Raw genomic sequence first — 17,852 nt, 5'->3', positions numbered from 1 at the left:
GTAAATCTTCCCATTGCTGCAAGGTCCGTTTCCTCTTCCAGGAAATAGCCCTAGGAATATCATTAGAAGTTTTTAATGCATATGTCTGCATGGCGGGAAAGGCCTCAAATATCCAAATCTACAAACAATATAATAACAAACATTAGTAATTGTTAAATAATTAATTATAATTTTGGAAACATTATATAAAAATTCTTACCTTAAAGGCCCAAATAAAGCCTGACAAAGTGTATTTTGGAACCATCGCCACGCAAACTTTTTTGATCATCAAAGGCAGACGACAACTTATTCCATGTAACTTTCCATAGATACGAACCCCACGGAAACAGGTTCCATGCATTTAGGTCCTCTACCAATTTAATTAGATCATTAGGAATAGGTTGTCTGGCCTCTCTGCCTAAAAAGTCGGCATGTAAAAGTATTAGAAGGCATACTCTGACAACATCGACGTCATCCATCCGAGTAAAACCATCTTTCTTATTCAATAATCTCGTTAAGTCTTCCACGTGTAAATTCGGCTTCTCCATTGACAGCTCAGGAAAAACCCGGGATAACCATGATAGGCGAGTAATATGTCTAGTGTATCAACCTACATCATCGTGTCCGAAGCGTAGACCGGTGATTAAGCAAAACTCCTCCCGCCCAAAACACATATACGCCGGTGGAAAATCAAACCATATCTCTTCATCACGATGTTGTATAGTCTCTGGTAGATTTCTAGTCATGGTTTGAAGAAACAGATGGGTCAACATAGCATCTCCACCCGGATGTTGTACTTTCAGCCATGGCCCGAAGCAAGTATCCTCAAATATTTTTCTTTGTGCAGGTGAAAGCTTCGACGCAATTGTTTTGGACAAGCTTACTTTATTTCTTAAGGTCAATTGAGCCGAATAAAAGTTCTACAAAAACAATAAACATACCAAGTTAGATATACCAAAAACTACACTATGAAGATATACCAAGAACAATAAACATAAAGAGTAGTAGTTTATTCTTCAAACTTAAATTTGCAACACTGTGAATTTAGTATTTGTCTTTGTTTTTTTGTTGAAGTAATGCAATTCATTCAAGTTTCAATTTGCAGAAGAAGAATAGTTTATGAAACTTAAAATCGCAACACGAAAATGACTATCGCAACGCGAATTTGACTATCGCAACGCGAAACTAAAATAGCATTGCGATTCTGACGTTGCGATTTTCATTTCGCGTTGCAATTCTCGGTTTCAAATACTAAAATTGAAACTTGAATGGATTGCATTACTTCAACTAAAAGACAAAACAAAGACAAATACTAAATTTATAGGGTTTAAAGACTAAACAGTTTAGCAGTGTTGGCAGCAATCGAATGAATTTAATAAGCAATCTAAATGAAATGGTTAATCTATTATTGAAATTACCAGTAAACTTATCATCAATTTCAATATGAAAAACCTAATAATAATGTAAAAATTTCAAAATAAAAATAATTAAAAAAACTAACCCTCGGTGGTTGATTTGGTTGATTTTCCATTTCTGACCGTGAATGATTGTGAGGGTGACTCTAAGAGATGGAGATAGACGGATTTCGTCGGAGATGGGGACTGATTTCGTTGGAGATAGGGACGGATGTCGCCTTAGAGAGTGAGAGATGGAGATGAGACTAAGTTGTGATTTAGGATTTTAGGTTATGAGTTGCGATTACGGGATATACTGTGGATGGTTCAGTGTTCCGATTGGAATTTGAAAAAAAATACGCGTTGCGATAATAATGGCGCTTTGAAAATCGCATTACGATAGTCAGCATCGCGTTGCGATAGTCAGAATCACGTTGCGATAGTCAGAATCTCGTTGCGATAGTCAGAATCGCGTTGCGATAGTCATAATCGCATTGCGATTTATATATTCGCATTGCGATTTATATATTCGCATTGCGATTTACATATTCGCATTGCGAATTCGGAAAATCGCAACGCGAATTTGTAAAATCGCAATGCGATAGTCAGAATCGCGTTGCGAATCTGGAAACTGATTTGCGATATCGGAGATCGCGTTGCGAATTATCGATCGCATTGCGATTTAGTTGGTCATTTTGGCAAATCCAAAAAAAGTTAGTTAAAATCATATATTATAAGGCATTTTTGGTCACTGAGGTTAATTTCTCATAAAATTATATTCAACGTAATTAATAATTATTTAAACACTTTATATTAAATTTTATATAATCTTGTTTTAAGCCCAAAGAAATGCCCTTGACAATATTAAACTGTATTATTTTTTAAAATCTACTTTTAAATGGGTAACAAACACACACACACATATAGTTTTCTTTATCAACGAACTTTGACGTCTCGCATGTATGCCTTTGATGCTGCGTTGGAGGTCTTGTTTGAGAAAGGTTTCGTACGTCTTGTCAATTTTAACCAAATTTAAAATTAATATAATTCAAATCGTTAAAATTAAGTGCGTTTAGACTCTTATATTATCGGTTCGTTCGGTTTAAGTCATTCAGACATTAACTTTCTATGCATGTGCTTTTTCTTTTTCTTCTTTAAAAATTAAGGGTAACTGGTCTTTTACATTATCAGTTTGTTCGGTTTAAGTCTTTTTGTTATTAATTTCCGTTAACTCCCTTTTGTTTAAGTCTCTTTTGTTTAAGTCCCTAACATGGTTGAGAGACTAAAATCGAACAGATTGATAACGTTAGAGACCATTTTTCCTTAATTTTGAAATTGGTGACCAAAATCGGTCAAATTGAAAACATAGGAGACTATTCGCATAGTTTACCCTTTTTTATTTTTTATTTTTCAATTAATACTTTCGTTAATTTGTTAACGGGAGTTAACGACCGAGGGACCAAAATCGAACGAATCGATAATGTAAGGGACTAAAATCACTTTTTTTTTTGAATCGGTAACCAAAATCGGACTGATCGAAAACATAGGGGACCGTCCATATAGTTTACCCTATAATATTTATTTTTATTTTTTATTGACATGATATAAAGATAAAATAATTGACATAAACATTTGAAATATTGACATTAATTTAACAGTTCTATTATTGTTTCATCTTATTTAGATTATTTTGAGAAATTTAAAAGTTCGAGATCAAAATATATAAAAAATATTTAAGGATAAAAATAACAAAACTGATAAAGTTACAGGGTAAAATGTCATTCTACCCTTTCCCTAATAATATCCTGTTTGTATTATCATTCACAGCCTTATAATAGAATATATTTATGAAAAAAATAAATACAGCCACGTTTTTCATTTTGAATTTTCGGCTTTTCGCTATATTTTTTTATGTTCCCGATACTTCCTTCAAAACTTTCCCCTTTTTCTTCCCTCCAACTTCGCAACGAAATCGTTAATTACCTGCGGCAGGCTTTCCCTTTCTCCTCCGACATCGAAGTGTAATTTCCCCTTTTTTTGTTCTAATTTCTTTAGGTAGTTCTGTTACTTTTTTGCAACTTAGATTTTACATTTGTAAGTTCTTTTGATCCAATTCATGTCAAAATTGTCTAGTATTGGAGACGGTGTTGAATTTAGCCTTCATATTTAGATTTCATTAAGTTTTGTGGTTATACTTTCATTTTTTGTTGATTATTGGATTAAAACTGATGGAAATCAACTAAACTGGGTCAATTACATTAACAAATTGTTCCGTGAAATATTCTAATCCTGTTAATTTTTATTTATTGGATTTGAAAGTGTAGTTGGAAAATTAGATACAGATTTTTTATCCGAAGCCCCCTACTTCTCTGTGATGAACTGTTCCAAATTAATAAGCCATGGGAAGCAAATTTTAGTATTATAATTTATATTTATTTTTTTTATAAAATAATCAATGTTTAAATCTTCAACAATAGAATAGTGGGACTATAGATAGAGATGAGATAAAAACTAAGCTGGGAAGTGACAATATTGAGGTATGTATTAGTGGAGTGTGTTTTTGTTCAAAAATGAAGAATTTTTTCTTTCTAAATTCTGTTTTTATTTCTATAATTTTATTTGGCGTTTGAGTTTGACTTGCTTTGATATATGAATCCGGCTTGTGACCCTGAAGTGCTTCGATCTGATTGCATCATATCAGTGATAATTTGCTTTTGTTCATGCAGTTATTTCTACATTCTAGTTTCATTGTATAAATCCTTTCTTTTCTTCGTGTGCAGTCCAGTTTTGGCATCCTTTACAGCAAGATCCAATAGTTTGTCTGAACGTATTCAGTATGAAGTTCTTAGAATACACTCCGCTGGACCGGTAATTTTCAATTATTAAAAACGGAAGTGTAGCAGATTTTCCTCCCCCTTGGTTCTTAGATTCATGATCTTTGTCACTTTCTGCCTTTTGATTTGAAGTCTGACTTAATTTGTATCTTATTTTCTAGAATAAATGGTTTCTTGAATGATTTAAACCTCGGTGAGCGTACCATCAAAGGAAGCCTTGAAGCATACTCTTGTAAGTTCACCTACATAAGTTGTCCCGTTGATTTTGGAGATATTTGATTCAAACTCCGTTTTCCCCATGCTTCTAGGCAAACACACTGGGACAGATAAAAGACTCTCTCTCAGTTTGGAGAATGAGGTTTTGAGAACATACAAATATCATGTGAATGATCCCTGTTTCTTTAGAATTTTATTACTGTTGAGGGGTTTCTGATGTTTGTTTCATATCAGATCCTTGACTATCTTGGGAAATCCTCAGATACCGACTCCTGCTCGCCAGTTGAATTCCTGTTGAGCAGATCAAGGTTGTAAATATTATATGCAGTTATACATGGTTTCCTTTTTGTTTTCATTCATATTTATTTGACCAGATTTTTATCATGTGCATTTCAGCCGGAAGACATTGATCTATTTGGTGCTTACCCTCTATCACATGTATCCTGATTATGACTTCAGGTATCTCTGTATATGTCTCATCAGTACATTTTCATCAAAGAGTGTTTAAAGGAGGATTATGGGTAATGCCACTGTCAGCTTATTGGGCGACTTGACAACCCACTATATAATCTTCTTTTAATTGCTTTGGGAGTGTTGTCAAAAGGTTTTGACGAACAGTTCAGCCTACTGTCGCTCTAGAAGGAGCTGAGAGTTCAATTCTCTCCATTTCCCAAATCTAATCCTGCTGATTATATGGGTTTGTTTGTGTCTGATTCAAGTGATTTTTTGTGCCATTGAGTGCTTTATACGCTTTCATGTCTGCGTTGATATGGTTCCCTTATATTTTGGTATTGCATGTGCCTTTGTGGTTTCCAGTGCAGTTAAAGCACACCAGTTCTTCACAGAGGAAAGCTGGGATACCTTTAAACAGATTTTTGATACCTTCATGGTTGAAGCGTCAAAGGTATTGACATAAGTATTCATTTATCCACTTGACATGGATCTCAAAAGTTTACAAGCCAAAATTGTGAGAGAGAGAATATGCATTTCCTCGAATGATTTAACTTGCAGTTACTATTTTTGCACTCACCTATCTTCTGTTCTTGCGGTGCTTATATTAGTCATGAATATAGCTTACGTGGTTTTGGTCTAGAATTTGTCCATTGGTTGTTTCATGAATGAGTCATGACCCTTGGTGCAAATGTTTTGTTGTGTGCATGTCATTTGGGGTGGAAGAGAGGGATGTGGAGGAGATGCTGCTGGTGTTGATGGTGGTTTGTAGTATGCTAGACAAGCGATTTCTAGCATTCATTCGATTATGATATCTTCCGTAAATAAGTTGCTTTGCATTGCTTGTAAGTTTATTGCTTCACATCATTGACAGGAATGGGTTGAGACATATGGAGGCAGCTCACTACTGGAAACAATTTATAAGGCTCTAGATGAGGTGAGCGTGGTTTCTAAATGCCTAATGCAAGTCTCAGCAGGTGGTTATTTTAAAATACCGGGTAATGCAGGTTGTGGAACTCTCAGAGTGTGAAATTTATAGTTATAATCCAGATTCCGGTGCAGATCCCTTTCTAGAGAAAGGAGCTATGTAAGTGTGTGTGTGTGTGTGTGTAATTAATACATCAATGAATTGCCCTTGGGCCATAATTGATCATTAATAGTTGGGGATTTATGCTTCCAGATGGTCCTTCGGTTTCTTCTTCTACAATAGGAAACTAAAGCGTGTAGTGAGTTTCAGCTTTTGCTGCTTAAGGTGTGTCTGATTATGTCCCTGAAAACTTATAGCTATTTACAAGCTTCGGTGATTATCTTTAGGACCTTATTACCATATGTTGTTCCCATCAGTAACTTGGTGGCCGATGGTTTTGTCGCTGACAACTTGTGTTACGAGGAAGATGGTGAAATATTCGATAACATGGACATATGATCACTTTACATATTTGTTGCACAATGTGTCGATACCCTTTGACATCGGTGTGTAGTTAGTTATGTTCCATAGCATATTGCTCGCATGAGCCGAGCAGACTTGATTTTCTGCTTTGCTGTGTATATGTAGTCTATTACCCAGACTTGGAGTTCGAGTACTGACGTGAGTATGTTCAATTGTTTTTAAAGTGTTTTCTTATGTTTGGAGGTTTACATTTATGTAGTGATGTTAGAATAGGACAGATGCTGGACATGATATTGTGTCATTTCGTCAATTGAAGTTCGGCTTTTGCTCATTTTATATTAAGGAGATGACGGTTAGACACGTTCTCTGTATGACCCTAGTTCTAAAAGTCAGCATTAAATCAACTTCAAGTAGGCTTGTAAACGAACCCAACGAACATGAACGAGGGTATGTTTATGTTTATTCATTTAATTTTAACTGAACAACGAACGAACATGAATTATTAAATGAACATAATTTTTGTTATTGTTCATTTGTTAAGGAAAAAGCTTGTTTGTGTTTGTTTGTTAAAAACGAACTCAAACAACACAAATGAATGCATACGAACATAAATTTAAACGATTTTGGGTTTTTTTAATCTATCGTGAAATGAAAGGGATAGTGAGTTGCTGGGTGAGAAATACATATATGATTTTTTTTTTTTTTGAAAAAAACATATGCAAATAAATTTAAATGAATATAAATCAATGTATTATTGAATGTTCACAGATAAATGAACGGATGAGTCTTTTATTTGTCTTTTTATTTAATTAAATGAGCAAAGAAATATATTCATGTTCAATTTAACAAATATAAAAACTTATTGAATAATTCGTTGAACGTTTGGTTCGTTTACAATCCTAACTTCAAGTGCAGCTGCTGAAACCTCTAGATTTATGATATTTTTGTTGAATACATCCAATAACCTGATGCACGAAAACAAACGTTGAATCAAATTATCTGCTATAAGTTTAAACAATGTGCTATAGAATCTAATATGTATATGTGAAACGCCCGAAGAAAATTAGAAGGGTAGAAAATTAAAGATAAACACGTAGAATGATATAATTTTTTTTAATCTTTCTCTCTATTGATGTGCTTCATTAAAAAATTGAAAGAGGTTTTAAAAAATAATTTTAAACTCACATTTTCATTTTTTTATTACAATTTTTTGAAGTTGCATAAGGCCCGGCCCACACAACTATCCAATCAAAAATATTAAATAAGTTGAAAGATTAATAAATGGGCTTAAATATAAAATAAGTGTTCAAATTATATCGCTTTTCACAAATAGGTGCTTACAGTATTTTTTTAATCACTTAGGTGTCTAAATGTTACAAACGTTACAACTTTAGGTGTCCGGTTCGTAACTACCATTAATTTTCTCGGTTAAGTGACGTGTGTTGTATTTTGATAATTTTGATTTTTTTTAATTAAAAATATTATTATATTTATAAAAAAATATAATTTCTCTTAAATTAAAAACAAAAACTCAAAATACATAAAAAATCATAACCCTAACCATCTTCGCCGCCCTTTATGGTCACAACCACTACCGTCAACTTAGTCTCTGTCATTCTTCTAGCCATATGTTGTCTTAATTGCTGCCAATTGACCGTCGAAATCGTGTGTGATCACAATTTTCATCCTAGGTCCTGTGGGGTACAAAACGTTAATTGGTCGTCGATCAGCCCCAATTTCATAGGGATATTGATCGTTGGAGGTAGGTGAGGTCGTGTAGAGCTTCGTCAATGGTAAAGGACGGCGACCGATGTGAGTTTAGGGGTTGAAATGAAAGTTTTCAAAGTTTTGGAGCTATTTCAAAATTTTGTGTGTTTTTTTAATATATAATTTTAATTTTAAATTTTAAATAATTTTTTTAAAATTATCAGAATGTGACACATGTCACTTAACGGAGGAAATTAATTGTGCTTACGGTCTGGATACCTAAAGTTGTAACGTTTGTAACGTTAAACACCGAGATCATTTAAAAAAATATTGTAAGCACCTGTTCGTGAAAGACGATATAGTTTGCGTACATATTTTATATTTAAGTCTAATAAATTTGGAGCACTTGCTTAAAATAATTAAATAAAGTTGGACCACGTTAACTGGACTATAAAAAAGGTCAATGACTTGCGTCCATAAAGTTATAGGCTTAATCTTTATATAAGAAGAAATAAGGATGAATTTTCATTTGAGTCTGAATTTGAGAACAAGTGATTTGAATGTAGGATGTCACTGTTAAACATATAATCGTATGGATTAATTTATTTTTATAACAAAGCTTTTACTTTATGTTTAAATTGTAAGTGATTACTGAATTTGCATTTTTTTTAAAATAAATGGTTAGAAAGTTTCAAAGAAGAAATATGATTATAAATAATGATCTAATAAATAAATGCTCTATCCTTTATTTTTTTCCCCATCATCCAATCAGGTGATTAATAATCTTTTTAAGTCACTAAATTATATATATATATATATAAGCGTATGGATTATCATATGAATATAATATTAATATTAGGGAAGCAGTAGGTTATGAACAATGCATTAATTTTGTAAAATAAAGTAAAAGATTCTTGGATGGTATCACTTTCCTGTTTTGGCATGTATGAGATGGACCCAACTGCTCTGAGTTGGTTCACCAGATTGCATGGTTCCATAGATAAAAAAGCAAACAAATAAATAATAATTATGACGTTATGATGACATCTTAACTCAAAAGCCATCTGCTATTTTCAACAATCTTTTAAAATTATTAATTTAACATACTTTTTAACAAAAATTCAAGGTATTAAATTTGTATATTTTTTAATATTATAAGATATTGTAAGTACATCAACACAAACTAAAACTTTTTAAGAATAATAATATTCTTTTAACTGTAATAATTCATTTATATATACTTTTTAAATATTCTTTCATAAAAGATTAGTAAACGGATAAGGTTTGAATATAATAATATTATATCTCAAAAGGAACTGTCACACTCTCACAATGAATAAAATGATCATGTTTGTTTTATAACCCTAACAAACTCCGAATGGAAAAAGAAAAGAAAGTGTGGTAGAGGTGGAGGTGGAGATTGGGTATTTGAAAGACTAAAAGGAATAGAGGGTCGGTGTTTAATCTCCACTCAATTTTTCTTACATATACTTTTATTATTCAAATGACGAAAAGAGGATATAATCATGAACGAATGTAAAATTTTATATCAAAAGGGTTAATCCATATAATTTTAAGAGAATATAAATTCATAAAATTTTAGAGGATAAAAATATATTATTAATAAAAAATGATTATAAATATGTTCTCATGGAAAGTTAAAGAATAGCTAAAAAATAGTTATTAAAATCAACCCTCTACTTATTTATTTTGAAGGAATCGCTCCATTATACATCATCTTCATGACTTGCTTAAGTCGTGATCACGATCCAAATTTTACAAAAATTGTTTTCATAAAAAAACAACTTTTTATAACCTTTTTCATTAACATGATTAAAGTTTTACGAAGAAACGATGATACGTCGAAACAAGGATGGATCAAGGAGGTGGGTAGAGGTTGTCATTCATCTTGAAAATTTAAAATTATCATATATTTTAGATTTATTTTATATATTATTGAAAATTTATTTTTGTTCCTAAAATTTTACAAATTTGTCCCTTCATAAGATTTTAAAAGTTTATCCTTTAAAATAAAATTTTACATCTATCGTTGTGAAGAACATTTAATTTTAGACATTCGAGAAAAGGATAAGGAGAGATCTAAGATGGAATGAATGATACAATTGATTTATAATTGAAGAAATTAAACTTTATTATCTCTTATTTTATTTATTGTACTTTTAATTTTTCAATTTATTCATTGAACTTTTTAGATTGGATTTTTTTGATCACTCGACTGTTTTATCTCTAACAACTGGATGACGTGGAATAATTTAATATTTGTCATTCCTCTTAAAAATTTAAAATTATCATACATTTTAGATTTATTTTATATATTATGAATTGAAAATTTATTTTCGTTTTTAAAATTTTATAAATTTATCATCTCCTAAAATTTTAAAAATTTATCCTTTAAAACGAAATATAAAGGAAAATGTCATGCCGCATCCTGTTCCCACACCAAAAGCCAGTACTACTTCGGAAGTGGAAATTGTGGGAGGGGAACAAGAGACAGTGAGGGTTTGAAGGGGAGATTGTGATGGGTTTTTTTTTTTTTTTGTGAGGGGGGGGGGCGGTGAGGGTGGGGGTAAGGAATAAGGATTTAGGAGAGAAAAAAACCTCCGATAACGGTGATTGAAGGTGGTCAAAATAGCGACTAATATGGTGGTTAGATTCTAAATTGGTTGAGAGAGAGAGAGAGAGAGACAGAAAAGAAGAATAATTACGAAGACATGAGAAATTTTTTAAAAAAATTCAAACAAAACGATTTTTTTGTAAAAAAAATAATTTTATGTATGAATCTAAAACGGCTTTATTTTGGTGTAGATGGTCATGTCATAATATCGTTAGAAAGTTAACGGCTGTGTTTTTAAAAAAATTCAATCTATTAGATTTAGTGAGTAAATTTAAAAAATTAAAAGTAAATTGAATGAAATTGGAGAGAGAAGAGTTTAGTAAATTAATTTCTAATTTACCCTTGAAAAAAATTGGTGTGCTGTGCACGTACTTCGAGTTTCTTTCTAAGGGGAGAAAAAAAGGAAGTGGAAGGGGCACAACATCCACTTAAAAGCTCTGCAGTAAACACGCGCGTCGGACGACAGCCCCATGATTTAGCAACAGCCCAAACTTTGGAGCAGAGAGCATGCACTCATGCCCCTAATATTTATCATTTAATAATTGGCAGAGTCCGAGATTCCGCGGTTTTAAATTTTAGCGTAAACTATACGAATGATCCTTCGGTTATAGAGTAATATTTTATTGAATCTTCAAATTATTAAAAAATATAAAATGGCCTTTTAACTATAGAACGTTATTTTATTAAGTCCATCGACTATTAAAAGTTATAAAATAGTCACATGACTACTAATATGCTCCAAACTCATTCCTTTTTTGTTAAAAATTTGATGACCGTCTTAATTGGACTTTAATTTATTGATTTATATATGATAGTCGTTTGAGATTTTGAGATCATATATTATCATATCACACTCAACAGGATAACGTCTAGCTCAGACTCCCGTCAACTTTTTTTTAAATGACAAATTTGGAACATATGAATAATCAAGTGACTATTTTATAACTTTTAATAGTCATAAGACTCAACAAAAAAATACTCAATAATTAAAAAATTATTTCATAACTTTTAATAGTTGAAATATCCGACAAAGCATAAGAAACCTATTAAATCATGTCAATTGTCGATTCTCTTCTCAAAAGCATCATTGTATGTTGATTTCAATCCTTCCCAACACCTGCTTTTTATCCTGAATTCTCCATGCTTTGTTATTAGATAGCTTATCCATTACGTGTGATTCCCATCAGCATCCATCCTTAAACTTTATTTGCATGTTTACTGTACATTTCAGAACAATACTGTAAATTATGTATTAAAATATTTTATAACGTAGACTTGTATAAATAATGACTAATTTAAAAATATTTTTAATATATATATATATATATATATATTAACAATAGAAAATTTTATACGCCGAGTGATGAAATATATGTGTAATAGTCAGTTGTTGATTCTGTTATAACTTATTAAAGTCAGTTGGGTTTGTTAGTTATGAGCTGGGCTTATTATAAATACCCATTGTATCTTTGGTTATGTAGGATTAACTTTTCAATATACCTCCTTTTGTTAAATAATTATTAGTGAACTCTTTGACCTTTCTTTTTTACTTAATTTCTTTTTTCAGTTGCGGATACAAAATATTTTTTAGAGCTGACATATGTATGTATTAATAATATAAATTTTTCGTATGGGTAGGCACAAATAAAATTTTAGGGTTAGACATCAATAATAAAATAAACAACTAACATAAAAAAAATTAGATTCCAAGGTGAGCATGTGCCCACCCTAAATTACACGTATGTCCGCCACTATCTGCTTTGTTGTTAATAAAGCTTGTACTAACTCTGTTGTTGAATTATCCTTCGATCATCAGAATTCCATTTAATATTAGAAAAAAATATATAATTATTAGTAGAAAATTCATATTCTAAAATAGACATGTGTCCGTCCTCACCCAAACATGACTCTATCGATGCATGGGAACAAAAGTAATTTTTTTAAGAGACATTAATTGATCTAGTAAGATAATACACTATATATCAAGTTACTATTAAAATATACAATTGTCTAGCTTTATTTTTTTATTAAAATAATATTTAGATATTGCTTTGTATTAATTTAACAAAACATTACAAATTTTATAATAAGAAGCCAAATTAAAATTTTTAAAATTTTTGGAGGCCAAACACAAATAATCACATTTTTATAGTTTGTTCATATTGAATTCAGTTGACTTTGTTTTGCTATTTAAATAATTATAAAATAACATTTTTATAATTTAGTTAAAATTAAATCCAAAATTCAAAATCACCTACCAAAAATATTTCCATATGGTTGATTTGACTTTGATGTGAGTTGGTATGTATAATAATGTAAGAAGTAAAGAGGGATACGTCGTTGCCCAAAAGTGTTCCACTTTTATTTTGTCAACCTCATTAAAACTCGACTTAATTAGAATAAATTAAATGTTTTTAATTTGATTTAATGTCAAAAATTCACTACATTTATATTAACTTTTAATTTTATAGACTCGACTCAATAAATTTTAAATTAGAATTAAATTATAAATTAAAATTTTAAATGATTTTAAATTTTAAATAATTAATAGATTTATTTTCAAGTTCAATTCAACTCCTTTAACTTTGCATGAGATATATATATCGTATATGAAATAAATATAAGAAATATGTGTATATTATATATGATTATATACAATCTTTTAAATTAAAATCAAATAATACTATAAAATTATAAATATTAACAATTAAATTTAAATATAAACTCAATTTAATAAAAAAATATCAAATAAAATTTAAATTATAAAATATAAAATATCCTCAACTAACTTAAATCTTTTAATTCAATTTGATTAAACTAGATCGAATTTTACCTTATTGACACCTGTATTTAGTCAAGTGAAGTGAAGTCAATTTGTTTTCTTGCTGCCTTCCGAGTCTTGCTATTCTACGCGTTTGTCGGCGAGTGGAAGAATGAGGGTATCCCACTACACCCTAAAACTTCTGTTCTATTATTTCTGTCAATTAATTTGACATGATTTATTTTTAAAAACCATTAATTTGATTATATTTCGTATATACTTTTGACTTTTTGTACAGTTGGACAATGCACATTAAGGAAAAGAAAAAGGAAAAAAGTTGTAATATATTTGTTTAACTATACAAAGTTTATACGGTATATAATCGTATGTTTTCGAAAAAAACAAACCTCATCACTTAATCGAATTGAAGTGATTTTTCATTAGGGTGAACATTCGATTGAGTTGAGTAAAATAAGAAAAATTAAGTTATTCGAATTGATGAGTATATTTTACAACTAAAATATTATTTAAAAATTTTTGAGTCGATTTGTTTGAGTTTTTATTTAAATTTAATTGTAAATATTTATAATATTATAATATTATTGATTATACTTTAAACGATTTTCTATAAGTATGCACAATATAATATATATATATATATATTCATATTTTTTTCATATATGATATACATATATTATACATAATCGAGAGTCTCGACTCAAATTTAAAAACTAATCCATTAATTATAATTTTTTGAATTATTTGATTTATCATTCGATATATTCAAATTTTTTTTGGTGAACGAAGGAAAGCTATCTTCTATAGCTAACTAAATCAAGGCAACATCTTCCGGGAGCAGACTTGCCACAGCCGATGGTGAAGTTCATAGACAATGCACTTCTAAGTCGGATGGAGACGCATATTTTGCCAGGGAATTGGCCAGTCAGTGAGTTGAGTCGAGTTTATTAAATTATAATCCAAAGTCAATTTAAATCGAGGTTTTTTTAAATAAAAAGGTTTAATTTTTCAAATCGAGTCGAATTTTATTATCCCTTAATTATTGTGGCTGGGTCTTGTTGCCTCTGCTCCATAAACGCAATGCATCCCCAAGTAGACGTGGTTTGGTAGAGGGGGTATCTTTATTAGTGGTCCAGAAACAGCGGACGATGTTGTCGCAATTTTCATCAAAAGCTCAATATGCATGAAATCGAAACAATGTAGTGTTGCCTTCATGTTTGTCTTCGCGCACACCACAAGTGTCCACCATGACTGGGCAATGGTCCGAGATGGAGTTCGGAACGTGATAGATCATGGAACGCGGGAATAACTCCCATCAAGTTAAGCTCGCAACACTACGATCAAGTCTTTCTCGAATGTTGTTCGTGGTTAATCTACTCCTTTCTCACGTGTACCATTGGGCATTGTAACCCAAATCAGAGAGTTCGCAGTCTTGCAATGTTGATCTGAAGGCTTTCGTACTCTTTTTCGATCTCACTCGTCCTCCTTTACCGCATAACTAGTTCTGACAATATATCAACGCTTATACAATTGAAAGATGAAGTATATTACTTTGTGCATTCATGAATCTCCCGTCAATAATAAAAGTAGACTCTGAAATAATAATACTAATTAATATAGTAAAATTATCTTAAGATCTTAAATTCGAACAGTTACATTTGTAGAATGTAAATTATCGATGATTAAAAGAAGATTATGAGCATATAATACTTTATAATAACCCAAAATATTAAGAAAAAACCTCTGGTAATAATTTGCTCAAAAAAAATTAAGTCTCAATTGTCCTTCACCATTTCAATGTATCAAAGTTCTTTTTTTTAGGAGTGAACTACTTCCAAATAACAATTTATAACACCCTAAATCTAAATTAAAATCAACTTGTATGAAGTTGTACTAATTTAATCAAAGGCTTGGATTTGTTATATTAAAAATATAATAACGTCTTTATTATTTTATATAATTCGATAAAATTACTTTTTCGTTAAATATTAAACAAATACATAATAAAACACTCGTAATTAACAAATCAAACATATGTAAAGGAAAAATAGTATCAATTTGAACTCACAACACATTGACTTTGTCTCTTCAGTGCATCCATCATTAACAAATGAAAGTTTATTTATTTTTCAAGGAAACATTATAAAAAAGAAAGAAAGAGAAACTAGAAATAAAGTGATGGAATTTCCTCATTGTTTCTCTATATTTTATTTTTTTTCCTTTCCCTCCTCTTATGTGACATTGAGAATTTAAGAAACGAAAAAAAGAACAAAATTATAAAAGTTCATATGTCCAAGAATCATAGTCAACACCCCTTGTTGGGCTCTGAATTAGAGGAGATGATAATGAATCAAGACCTAGCTTCGTATCACTATCATCGTCATTATTGATTAGCAAATCCCAGCTGCTGAAATCATCAATATCCCACAAGCTCAAAGTGTTGCTACCAGTATCGGTGGTGGTGTGGTCAGAGGGCCATTCAAAATCTGCAGGAAAGTAGTGCAAATATTCAAGGAAGTTGGAAGAATTTGTACCCGAAGAAGAACATAACGACGAAGAAGAAGATGTGGATGGAGGAGCAGAGACCAAGATTTCATGGGGTTCCATCAATGGAACTTCATCAATGGAAAAAACATCAATATTATTATTATTGTTCATCGTTATCATCATCTCCATTGGGTCAAATAATGTGCTTGTCAGGCTCTTATCTTCCACTTTTGTTTCAGCCTGCTTGGATTTGTCAACTTGCTTCTTTTTCTCCTGCTGCTCTTCAGCTGTCGATAATGGCTTGTGGGTGAGTGGATCGATGCCCATTTCCCTCAGCTTCTTCTTGATGTGAGTGTTCCAGTGGTTCTTGATCTCATTATCAGTTCTTCCAGGGAGATGAGAGGCAATCTTAGACCATCTGGAATTGTCAAAAAACTAAATTATTAAAAATAAAAAATAAAAAGCAAGTGCGAAGATGTAAAGTAAAACGATGAGTTGAAATTTGGGACCATTACAAAAAAAGGATGACTTTTTTGTGGCCACAAGAAATTTTCTCCATTCCTCTAAAGCTTCCATGGTTTTCAAAAATGAATGAGCAGTGATGGAAAGGGAAATGAACCTGTTGCCAAGTTGAGCATGGAGTTCAATCACCATTTGCTCTTCATCTTCAGATAAAAGTCCTCTTTTAAGGTCTGGTCTCAAATAATTTGTCCATCTCAGCCTGCAACTCTTACCGCACCTTAACAAACCTGCAAGCTTAGGAACAGCTCGCCAGCAGCATTGGCCATTGGTGAGGATGAAGGTGACGAGCTTCTTATCTTCTTCAGCCGTCCATGGCCCTTTCTTCAGCCCTACTTTATCACAACATGGTTGCCTTCCCATCTTTCCCAAAGTAATGTATCCGATTTTACCCAGAGAAAAAGAAGAAAGAAATAATCAGTGGAAATGGAAGAGAGCAAGCACAGAAAGAAAATGGAACTCTTTGATGCACTGATCACAAAGCACAAACACAAGTTCCCACCTGGGTTTTTATAAATGAATCCCCTCACGTGCATATCAATGAAGCAACGCGTAACACACGTGCGATCTCTCTTCATGAAAGCTCTTCATCAAACTTAGGTTATGTTTATTTTATTCACAACAGTTTACAAAAAATAATTTTTAGAAGATGAATTATTATTTAAAAAATATGATAAATTTATATTTAAATAATTATGTAGCACGTAATATAAAAATATTATAATAATTAATTTTAAAAAGAAAAATATTAAGATTAATATATCTAATTTGGTTTAAATTAAATTTTGATCTAATTTATTTATAAAGAGTTATTTAAAAAAACATTTTACGTTCTTGAATTTTTTGAGACAATTTGCATAAAATGAATTAATTTCATTATTTTTCGTTGTTCAAATTATTTTTCATGAAAGAAACACTAAAAATATAAAAAAAAATTATCTGTAAATATTTTCTACAAAACAAACACATTTTTATTTTTATTTGTTTTATTGAGCTAAAGGTGATTACAAGATAGTATATGTTCTAAGTACTATCAATCATTTGACAATAAACGCTCAATCACCATTGCAATCGCTAGTGCTCAAACTTATGACCTCTAGGAACAACAAAAATTATTTGACAATAAATGCTCAAACACACTTTCATTTTTATATGTATATATATTTCTTTCTTTCGGTTTCATGCATGAGATTTAGATATACTATAATTAACACATAAAAGTAAAAAAAAAAAAAACTAGAATATTTAACTTAGGTTCGAAAAGATCTACGTAAGGTATGAAAGTAAGATTGTATAAAATTTCAATGTATTCTTTTAATTATTGCTTGTAGACTAATTTGAGTATGTAAAAATTTGTTTACTTTTGTCTGATAGCCTTATGTACCAAGTAAAACTGTTCCATTTTCTACTTCTACCAAAAGTAGGGTTTGTAGTGGGATTATTGTTGAGACACCATAACCAA

The 17,852-nt window shown here is 30.9% G+C and overlaps 2 protein-coding genes across 2 annotated transcripts; one reads left to right on the top strand and one right to left on the bottom strand.

Moving 5' to 3' along the window:
- Nucleotides 1-3,312: 3,312 nt before the first annotated feature.
- Nucleotides 3,313-6,533, top strand: LOC120190037 (repressor of RNA polymerase III transcription MAF1 homolog). The gene is made up of 11 exons (XM_039193165.1): nucleotides 3,313-3,394; nucleotides 4,154-4,241; nucleotides 4,369-4,439; nucleotides 4,516-4,565; nucleotides 4,658-4,731; nucleotides 4,820-4,882; nucleotides 5,240-5,327; nucleotides 5,748-5,810; nucleotides 5,881-5,960; nucleotides 6,054-6,125; nucleotides 6,218-6,533. Exons 2-11 carry the CDS (start codon nucleotides 4,210-4,212, stop codon nucleotides 6,297-6,299), a joined length of 675 nt encoding a protein of 224 aa, XP_039049096.1. The 5' UTR covers nucleotides 3,313-3,394; nucleotides 4,154-4,209; the 3' UTR covers nucleotides 6,300-6,533.
- A 9,056-nt stretch (nucleotides 6,534-15,589) lies between these two features.
- LOC120190653 (transcription factor MYB20-like) lies at nucleotides 15,590-16,823 on the bottom strand. The gene is made up of 2 exons (XM_039193704.1): nucleotides 16,491-16,823; nucleotides 15,590-16,289 (listed from the first exon to the last, which is right to left on the bottom strand). Exons 1-2 carry the CDS (start codon nucleotides 16,751-16,753, stop codon nucleotides 15,659-15,661), a joined length of 894 nt encoding a protein of 297 aa, XP_039049635.1. The 5' UTR covers nucleotides 16,754-16,823; the 3' UTR covers nucleotides 15,590-15,658.
- Nucleotides 16,824-17,852: the final 1,029 nt, after the last annotated feature.

The sequence above is a fragment of the Hibiscus syriacus genome, unplaced genomic scaffold (genome assembly GCF_006381635.1).
Source record: "Hibiscus syriacus cultivar Baekdansim isolate YM2019G1 unplaced genomic scaffold, ASM638163v2 tig00116962_pilon, whole genome shotgun sequence".
Lineage (NCBI taxonomy): Eukaryota > Viridiplantae > Streptophyta > Magnoliopsida > Malvales > Malvaceae > Hibiscus > Hibiscus syriacus.
Note: the sequence above shows the minus strand (reverse complement) of the source record. Positions and strands in the feature narration are given on the sequence as shown.

What these genes read in the sequence shown, in the direction of transcription:
- LOC120190037 (XM_039193165.1), top strand. Translation starts at nt 4,210, where the DNA reads ATGAAGTTCTTAGAATACACTCCGCTGGACCG. An exon ending in TTCCTGTTGAGCAGATCAAG is followed by an intron (nt 4,732 to 4,819) that starts GTTGTAAATATT and finishes TGTGCATTTCAG; the next exon opens with CCGGAAGACATTGATCTATT. An exon ending in TCATGGTTGAAGCGTCAAAG is followed by an intron (nt 5,328 to 5,747) that starts GTATTGACATAA and finishes CATCATTGACAG; the next exon opens with GAATGGGTTGAGACATATGG.
- LOC120190653 (XM_039193704.1), bottom strand. Translation starts at nt 16,753, where the DNA reads ATGGGAAGGCAACCATGTTGTGATAAAGTAGGGCTGAAGAAAGGGCCA. An exon ending in CATGCTCAACTTGGCAACAG is followed by an intron (nt 16,290 to 16,490) that starts GTTCATTTCCCT and finishes TGACAATTCCAG; the next exon opens with ATGGTCTAAGATTGCCTCTC.